The sequence below is a fragment of the Aythya ferina genome (genome assembly GCF_964211825.1).
Source record: "Aythya ferina genome assembly, chromosome: 5".
In the NCBI taxonomy this organism is placed as follows: Eukaryota; Metazoa; Chordata; class Aves; order Anseriformes; family Anatidae; genus Aythya; species Aythya ferina.
This window is the reverse complement of record NC_140301.1, coordinates 30,412,251-30,421,988: the sequence shown is the minus strand read 5'-3', so window position 1 is coordinate 30,421,988 and position 9,738 is coordinate 30,412,251. Positions and strand designations below refer to the sequence as shown.

At 51.3% G+C, this 9,738-nt stretch overlaps 1 protein-coding gene across 8 annotated transcripts in view; it reads left to right on the top strand.

Moving 5' to 3' along the window:
- The first annotated feature begins 569 nt into the window (after positions 1 to 569).
- DPF3 (double PHD fingers 3) overlaps positions 570 to 9,738 on the top strand; it is a 159,602-nt gene continuing 150,433 nt past the window's right edge. For 6 of the 8 annotated variants that reach the window (XR_014693664.1, XR_014693665.1, XM_084521369.1 and 3 more), the window contains exon 1: positions 570 to 608. Coding sequence is in view for 4 of the 8 variants with exons in the window: in XM_084521369.1 (XP_084377495.1) it covers positions 577 to 608 (32 nt within the window). In the remaining 4 variants the exon portion in view is untranslated. Of the gene's footprint in view, positions 609 to 2,578; positions 2,598 to 3,716; positions 3,736 to 9,738 lie in introns of those variants that run through there. The other 2 variants (XM_084521370.1, XM_084521371.1) reach the window with 2 other exon arrangements.

Genomic DNA, 9,738 nt, shown 5'->3' with positions numbered 1-9,738 from the left:
CTGACGCTGCCTCCCGCGGCACCTGGGCTCGGCGCTATCGGTTGAAGAGCAATACCGTGGGCTGCCTCGGAGGGCAGAGCTCGGCGCGGGAGCTGGCAGCGCTTCGGGCAAAGCCGCATTTTAGGAAGTTGAACTTTTTTTTTGCCAACTCGTGCTGGAATTTAACAAGCGGGCGGCGCTGCGCTGCTCCCTGCTCCCCCCAGCGCCGGGCGCTGCGCTGCGCTGTGCCGCCCACCTGCGGCCGAGCTCCGGCCGGCGGGTCCCAGCGGGTCCCAGGGGGTCGCGGGGGCTCCGCCGCCTCCCGTCCTGGCAGCGGGACTCGGCTCCAGTTCGGGGGGGGCCGGGGGGGGCCTCCGGGGCGCGCTGCCCCTTTAAGGGCCGCCGGGCGCCGGGCGCACGGGCAGGGAGCGACCTCTGGGCTTTGACAGCTCCCCGCAGGACTCCCCGCGCCGCCGGCCCCGCCCCCGGCCGCCCATTGGCCGGCGGGCCGGCACGCCGCGCGCCCATTGGGCGGCCGCTTGCCCTGAGCCCAGCTTTAGAACTCCGAGCCCCAATATTCGGTTACATTGTAGCAAAATGGCGACTGTCATTCACAACCCCCTCAAAGCGTGAGTACCGCCCGGCGCGCCCCGCACGGCGCCCCCCGCCCGCAGCCGCCCCCAGCCGCCGGGCCCCGCCGCTCCGCCCGCCGCCCGCCTCCCCCCCCCCTTCCTCCTCCTCCTCCTCCTCCTCCTCCTCCTCCGCTCGCGGCGTGCGCCCCGCGGGAGCCGCCGACCCCCCGAGTTCGCGCTCCCCGCGGGCGGCTCTGGGCGCGTCCCGCCCGGCCCCGGGGCTGCGCGCACTTGACAGCGTCCCGCGGGGCCGGCCCGAGCCGCAGGGGGGTCGGGGCTCGGCTCCGCCGCTGCGGACCCCCCCGAGGAGTTGGGGCTGGCGGGGGGCTCGCTCCGGAGGCGCGGCGCGGTGGGCGCGGGGCTGTGCGGGAGGGCAGGCGGGGAGGGGAGGGAGGGAGGGCGGCGGGCTCGCCTTAAATGAATGACTCGGGCCCGCCGCCGGCGGGTTTGGGGCAGGAAGTCCGGAGGGCTACTTTGCATATGCCAGGCTTTCGCTTTCCCGAGCGGCGGGGACTCGGGCGCGTCTGCGGCTCGGGGTCGCGGGGAGCGCCCCGGGGCAGCCACCGGGACGGGGACACCGGCGGGGGCAGGTGCCGGTGCCGGTGCCCGGCCGTCGCCGGCCTCCCGAGCCCCGAACGGGGACGGCCGCCGTCTTCTGGCTCGCGTCCTTTATTTTCCTTGTGGTCCGCGTTGCGCACCGCTAATCCCCGGCGGCATTAGGGAGAGGGGGATTTGGCCCCGGCCGTGGGGCCAGGAGCTGCCGGAGCCTTGCCCGAGCCACTTCTCCGCGAACGGGGGCAGCGCTCTCGCCAACGACGCGGAGCGGAGTACCTGCCGGGGCCGCTTCGTTTGCACTTCCCGGCTGCACCGAGTGGGTGTTTTTATGCCTTTGAGTTTTCAGAGATGAAATTGAGGCTGCGAGTCTCTTTTCTTTTTTTCTTTCTTTTTTTTTCCTCTTTGACTCAAGTCTCTCCGCCTGGAGTTGGAAAACCCCTCGGAGGTTTTTTCCAGGGATTCCTGCCTCTGCCTCAGCGCGGAGGGAAGGGAGGGCAGGAGCTGGGAAGGGGCTCGCACGGTCCCCGGCGGGCAGCGAGCTGCCCTCCCGCCTGCCGCCCGGCCCTTCGGTGGCACCGCACCGCGGCCAGCGGGGAACGGGAGCGCAGGTCCCGAGGGGACCGAGCGGGCTCTGCCGGCCCCAACCCCGGTCCCGGCCCCGCCGGTCCCGGTCCCGGTCTCGGCCCGCCGCGCACTTTGCAGCCGCCGGCAACTTCTCGCCCCGGCCGCTCCGCCCCGGGAGGCTCCAGCCCGCTGGCCCCGGGCCCTCGGAAGTGCCCGGCCGGTCCCCGGGAGCAGGGGGGGAGCGGCGAGGGGCGCGGAGCCCCCGGGGGGGAGCGGGCGCCGCCGTGCGGGCGGCTCCGCTGCGGGGCTGCCCCCCCGGAGGGCCGCGGGGACCCCGGCCGGGCCCCGCTGGGATCGGGGAGGGCAGGATCAGGCCGGGTCCCATCCGCTCCCCTTCCTCCCCGGGGGGCAGAGGAGGAACAATAGGCACCCGCTGCCGGGGTCGCTTTTCTCCCCGCGCCTCCCAAAGTAGCGGCGCCGCGCGGGGTGCGCGTGGGGGAGTTGGTGCTGGCTGCCTGACACCATCTGCATTTTTTATTAAGAAGTTGTTTAATAAAACATTTTATCGTTTTCACTTATTCTTGAAAGTTGCTGATCGGGAAACAATACACATGTAAATAAATTATGCATGGGCTAAATTAGGACAAAAGCGGTAGGACACATAATAGGGTGAAGGATGCAGTGTACAGTATTTTATCCTCATGTGTCCTTCCTGACAATGAAAGGGAGCTGAATGACATTTGCATTTCCTCTGTCTGCGTTTTGATTGTATCGCAAAACCCACAAACGCCCCCTACAGAAACTGGCCACACAAAGGTTTTGCTCTCAGATGGGGGACAATGTCGAGACGGAGAAATCCTAGCTCAGGTATCGAGCAGCTCCCTGTGTGTGCTTGTGCATTTAAGTGTGTCCAATATGCAGTCTCTCTCCGGCACTTGGACACATATGTGGCCTCGTTCATGCTAGGCTAGTCCCTTGGGGTAATCCAGTGTACCTGAACATCTGGGGGAATGCATTAGGTAGAACAGCTCAGTCCCTTATTAATGATGGGTACTTCCCTACCTTCAGCTCGCCTCTTTCTCTACCTCTTCTCACTTGCCGCTTCTCTTTTGGGGCTTTCCTCCCTCTGCTGTTCTCTTCACTTCTTCCAGTGATTCGAACAACCTGGCACAACTGCCTGTTGTTTCTGCCGTTTAATACCTGGTTTACCAACACAGCGCTACAGGCAAAAATACTGGAGATCTAAGTTTAACCGACCTGGGAAACAAGGGAAAGGCAGCAAGCGTCTGGACAAATGCATTCTTTATCTGTGGAAAAGGCAGTACTCAGAGGGCTTTGGTGGGGCAGCAGTGGGTTTGAAATGCTGGATTTGTTGGGCTGTTTTTTTCCCAGTAGCCTGAGTACTTATCTCAGTGTTTTCTCTTTCCATCTTCCACTCCTTTGAATATCTTAACGTGGAGATATTTGAGCAGGGCAATAGAAGAAACAAATGCCGTTAAATAGTATTCTGAGTGACTTAAAATGTCAGTCAGAAATCTCAGTGGACTTTGTAAACATTAATTAATTAAACCTCTCAACACCCCTGTGAAGAAAGGATTATTGCCTTTGTTTTATGGGCAACTAAACTAGGACAGAGTGGTTAAGAAACTTTCTAATTCAAAGATCGAGCCTAGAACGCAGCAGTTCGGCTTCCAGCCCTAGCACCTTATCACGTTTTCCCCATCTCTGCCTTATTAGTGATGTGCATATGGTTCCATAATGCATTTAATGTAATTAAGATCTTGTAATTTACAGAGTCTTATCTAGAAGCAGAGCTGATTTCCCCCCACCCTTTCTCTGTCCTTACTCCCACAGCTGACTTTTATTTCAGGTTGTCAATTAAACATACTCACTGCAACATATGTTAGGCTATTGCCTTTTCTGCGTGCGAGATTCCCTCATGCTGTAGCTCTCTGCCTGAGCGCGCACGAGAGGAGCTGCTGTCGCTGCGTAGCCTGGTCTCAGAGTAAGTAGCAGTGCCGGTGCTCTCCTGTGCTCTCGCTCCAGACAGCCCGTGGGGCAGAAGAGGCGAGCTGTGCCCCCGTTGTGAGGCTGGGTCACCTACCTGCTGGCCGTGCTGCTGGACAGCTTTGATGTGCGGGAGGAGTTTTATTCCCAGCCAGGTGTTTGGGGAGCGTATCGGTGCGGTGTGGTGTGTACAGCGCTGGAGCTGACCTTATAAACCCTACCAGGCCTGTTGTGTGTCTGCACTCCCGCTGCAAAGAGTCAGCAGCGGGTGGTTTTCCAGTCGCTGTGCCTCCTCAGATAAAACTGCCTTGACAGCCCGCTCTGGCCCCTGGGCTGCCAGTTGGCCATCCTTGTGATGAATTCTGTGGCATGAGGCACCTGTGGAAAAAAGGCTCGGTGCTCACATCCTTGCTTAATGTCAGCAGCAGACCAGAGTAGGTCTTTGGGTCTTGTATGGCAAGAGTATTTCGTGTTAACTTGGGCTGGAATTCAAGCTAGGGACTCAGAACTGTTTCCACATCCTGTTACCCACCCCTGAAACAACCCTACATTGTGATTAAGTGCTTGTGAAGACTCATATATATATATATAATATGTAAATACATATACATATTTTTTCCCCTGAATGTTGTTGCATAAGCATCTGGTTGCTAATTTTTAGTATTAAAGCGAAAGTATAACGTGCTGTGCTTTTTTCAGCAGGTGGAAGCAGAGAAATAGATGGACAGTTAGGTTGCCAGTTCAGTGTTTACAAGTGATGTGAAGGTGATTTTAATGTGGCTTTGCAGAAGGGAGTTTTCTTCTGCTTGACAGAACAGGGTTGTTGGACGCATTAAATCATGTACCAAAATCTCTACAATGTTTCCAGTATGGCTCTGAAGTCACTTAAAAACATAAATGAACCCTACTGTGACACATTTCGAGCCAAAACTCTTGCCCACATGAACGCTCTCTTTTCTGTATCCCAGCACCAGTCTTCAGAGCAAATGATGGATGAATGTTTTTGTATTTATGCAGGGAAACATGAGCATAAGAACAAAGTTGTTGGGGGTGAGAGGGGGAAGAGAGAAGCCAAGTTATGAGGACCTGAGGATATGCTGGTTTGAATATGGGAGAGTCTGATAAATATGTTACTAGTTACAGTGTTTTGTCTGGTTGCATGAGTAACTTGTGCATGGTTAGTTGTTGTAGGTCTTTTGTAATTTTGTTTTGTTGGTGTGGATGGATGGAGCTTGTGCCATAAAATTGTCATTTAAAAAAAAAAAAGATTTTTAAAACATGCTATTTGTGGTGTGTGAAAGCAATGTTGAACTATCTGGGGTGGGCTACAAAGAGCCAATTTTTTTTTTTTATTTTATTTTGGAGGGTGTAATCGTTTAAAGGTAAGCATGTGTCCAGTGGTCTGGGTTCATGATGTCCATTAGATTGGATCCACAGTGTACGACTGGGAACAGTTTACCAGAGCATGTATGAGTGCAGCAGATAAAGCACAATGGGGTTCTGTCTTCAGAGGGAGCTGTGGTGGACTCCAGTGAAGGTAATGCGGCTCATCTGTTGTGCAGCCTCATGAAAATTAATTTCTTCCTCTGCTCTCCTGAAACTGCAAGTGTGGTTTTCTGGGGTTGCTCTCAAGAATAGACCTTGTCCATCTCGTTGGCTGTACCACTGCTGTCCAGAAATGAGACATCCCAGTGTGTTTGTTGTCTGGAATAATGCATCTTTTAGGATTATCATTTGCTGAGACTGGTGTTTTCTCACTCTGGTTTGCCTTTCATGTCAGAGCTGAATTTCTTTGCTTGGTAGATCAATTTTACAATCTTGGTATTTATTCTGGGCTCATCACTGTGTTGTCTCTGTATGTGATGTTGCCTTGAGCAAGAACAATTCCTGTATTGTTTATCCCCGAGGACTTGTAGGAGTAGAACGAATCTGGTTTGGGAGCTGAAGCTTTCTTCCCGTTGGACAAACAGACCTCTGATCTGAGGATTCCCTGGCCTGGGTGGCATGCTCCCTCATGCAGGGAAGCGGCAGCGAGGCAGCATTGCTCAAGGCCTGTTCTGAGGGCTTCATTAGGACTGTGCTGCTCTTCTGGCTTTGCCTGGGAGTTTTGCCCAGGGTGCACAGACTGAGGTGTGTTAATTGCTTCTTTAGTGCCGGTCCGTTTTACCATTGGCTTGTTTTCTTTTAAGAAAAGCAATATCGTTAACATAATCTAGGAGAAAACATACTCTAATACCCATTTTTAGCAACTTTTTGTCAGGTGGAAGCGCTCCTTTCTTCTCTTCATAAACTTCTCAGCAGTTTGTGGAACAATCCCAAATATGCTGGAGCAGTGTGTGAAAAGCAGAAAGTGATTTTACTTTCCAAAGAAAGAAGAAAACTGCCCACTGTGTTTTTACTGTCCAAACTGAGTGACATGCAACAAATAACATAAGTGACTGCTTGAATACCGAATGTTCAAAACTCTTATTTATCTTTAATGGCCTAAATTATTAGAAATACCATACTTCTTTTTTCCTATTGTTATATATGGTTTATTTCCCAGAAGAGCATATTTTAACCACAGATTCCCAGCAGATGTCTCGGAGAAGAATAATGCAGTGTCTCAATAGCTGCTGGCAAATATCCTTCTCACACCCCCATCTCCTCCAGCATGGGACTAGCAGGGCTATGTCAGCACGTGTCTCGGTTTTCAGGTTACCTGCTTGAGCCGGGTGCAGCAGGAGAGCTGCAATTCCAGCTGCATGGAAGGTTTTTTGGCACCCCAGCACTGTCTGGGGGGAGGCTTCGCAGGGAGTCACCGGAGCAGCGCGAGCAGGGCAGGGACGGGCGCTGATGAGCGTGCGCTGGGTGGCTGCGATCAGCAGCGTGTGCTTGCCAAAACCTGACTCATTCATTTTTTGTTCTGCTGAGCTATAGCCGGGGGAGAGTCCCCTGCTCAGGTGCTGGTGGGGACACTGACTGCATCAGTGTTCTTCTGGGGAGAAAGGCTGGAAGTGACATTTAATACTGCAGTACCTTCTGACAGAGCTGATCCAGCCTAACTGAGGCTCATCTCCCCATTCACGCAACGCTGTGAGTCGGATCAGTCTTTGGCATCTGATAACGCTGCCCTTGCTTTCTGATATTTTTTTATACATCACAATAAAATGTCAACTATAGGGTGCGTATTAAATCTAAGTATGCAAAAGAAAGCAACTCCAGATAATTTAGTTTCTCTCCCTCGTTTCTTGCCAGATCCCCCATCATTTTGACTCCTCTACGTGTTGTAAAGGGCGCTCTGGCTGGGGCAATGATCAGTTGTTATTTAGGCTCCTGAAGGTCTTGGTTAAGACATTGCACTAAATTCTCTACAAACACATGGCTTAATGGTTCCTGCCTCGTAGGGCTCAAAAATCTGAATAGGTTGGACAGTGCAAAGAAAATCAGGTGCAGAGCAGTGAAATAAGGCCATGTCCCGAGTTGGTTAATTCCAGCCTGCCCTACCGCATCAGCTGGCAGTGCTGATTTGATCTGATCAGATGCGGGCATGCTACTCCTGCCAAAACACAAAGTACAGTGCTTATGCTGCTTTTATGCTTTGGGTTGGCTTCATGCTAGCCACAGGAAGATAGATTATGCCTGTTGGAACAAAATTACCTCTTCGAAACATTCTGAGTGTTTTTCATGTTTGGAAGAGTGAGCGACTGCCAGTTCAGTGCCTGTGTCACACAGCTCTGGAGTTTTTGGTCTGGTTCTAGCAATTCTGCAGTTCCTAGTGTTTGTTGTCTTGTGGATCCACAGCCTAAAGTGATTAGTCAGAGTTGGGAGAAAAATTGAAATGGCTGGAGTTAGATCTCAGATAGCTTGCTATCCAGTGAACAGTGTTGTTGGGAAACTTAACGGAGGCAACAGAGTTAATATTTTTTCTTCAAGGGAAAATTAATATATTCATATTTCCATTTTCTTCAAGAACAGTCCTGAAGAAAGTAATCCATGGATTTGTGACTTTCCAAGTATTTTGGCCTCCATACGGTTTCCTGAGAGATTGTGGGTAGCCAATGATGGGGACAAACACATTTTATGCTTATGATTACTTTAAAACCTATGCAATCTGAATAAAGAATAATGGAGACAGTGTGTCAGAAGGATGTTTTACTGCTCATCTCCTTTGGTCTTGGCCATGAATAAACAGAATCCAGTATCAGAAATTTTAACACGAACCCACTTACATCTACAAGTTGCACTGACTGCTACTGCTTATTTTATTTTATTTATGAATGGATTTCGAAGACTGTAGGTTTCTGTGTTTCCTATGGACTCCTTATCCTTGCAGTTTCCTGTTCATTCACACGTACCTGTTGATGTGAAATAGGGAACAGATCAGGAGCACAGCTCCAATTCGTAGCTCAGCACCTTTTATAGCTGGGCTGGGGCTAGTGCTGGCTAACAGGCATGTGAGACGTGCTGGGAAGACTCCGCAGTGAGAAGTTTCTCTGCAGGTGTGGTTTGATTGCAGCACTGAGATACTTCTTTTACTGCTTCCTCATGTCTGACTGACACCCAGACTTCAGCTTTTAGAAGGGCTTCTCCAAAAAGGGACATGTCCCTCTGTTCATTTTGGTGACATTAGTCCCGAAGGATCAAATGGCACGTGGATGAATGTGACGTTAATGCTTCCCCAGGCAGAATGGGGCCCCAAAGACCTCTCCCTTTTCTCTCTTCTCTTATGTTGATGGAGAGGAATAGGAACTTCAGCAGGTTAGCTGGTGTTATGTTGGTGGCAAACAGGCATTCCTGAGGTCAAAATCTGACCAAAAAATATTGATGGGGAAATATGTGGAAAACCCTTCTCAATTTCATGTCACCAGCTCTGATTCATTGTTGTTGATAAGCTCAGCTAAATGTTTTATCTTTTCTTAGCTTTCCTCTCCCCCGCCTCTCAACCTCTTTCCCCCATTGACCTCTACGAGCACAGCCCTAGCTGTTGATTTATCAGGGCAGGCTAGCTCAGCACTGTGTGGAGATTGCTTTTAATTAACTCTCTTCGTTTTTTCCAACCTTCAGGGAGCAGCAACCCTTTAATGATTTTAATATTTTATCTGGATTTATATCCACCTTATGTGTTGTTTGTTGCTCTGCTTCCTCACACGTTCTTCTTGAGTCATTTCCCAAAATGAAGCGTTTGCTTCAGGTCCATCACACGGGATGAGGAGGAGTGTTTTTAATGGCATCTGGACTGGGAGAATTGGGCTCCCTATGGTCTACCACGGTGTTTTGGAGGAGGATGGGGAGTTTGAGGTGATGCATTTTGGTGCTGTCTCAGAGCAGGACTCACTGCAGTGTTGTGCCTCAGTGCGCAGGGAGTGGCAGCTTTGTTTTGTGGTTGCAGCATGGCAGATCAGAGCCTACCAAATTAAATCTGACCCCTGACTTGTTGTCATGGTCAGAGTCACAAGCTAATTTTCGCAGCCAGGTATGACTCTCGTGCTTGAGTACAGGAGGCACTAATGGAATGAACTGTTGCTAAAATGTAGTTAGCTTCCTGTGCGTGAGTACAGGTCAAAATGGGAGTCCTTGTTTACCAGCAGAACTACTCTGCCTGCTGTGAGTAACTCTACCAAGTGAGATTTCTTCAGCCTCATCAGAAAGCAGCTATATAAAACTTCTCCCACCTGGAATTCTCTGTTTACATATCCTACAGTGAGCTTTCAGGCGGTCCAGGATAAAAGAATTAGGGAAAATGCTATTTATAATATTAAGTATGGCGTTTTCATGCCAGAGGAGGAAACCACTTTATAATCATGCTCAAAGTAGCATCACAATCCCGTTTGTGGGATCATTTTCTTTGTTCCTCTCATGGGAGGAATGACTTGCACTGAGTGACTTGGTTGGGGTTGCACCAACAACCACTGACAGAACTGGATGTTTAGTAACTGCATTTCTTTGCTTTTGGTATTGAGTGTTGAAAGTGCATGGGAATCCTTCCTGGGTAGCAGTTTGATGGTCCAGCTGAAATTGG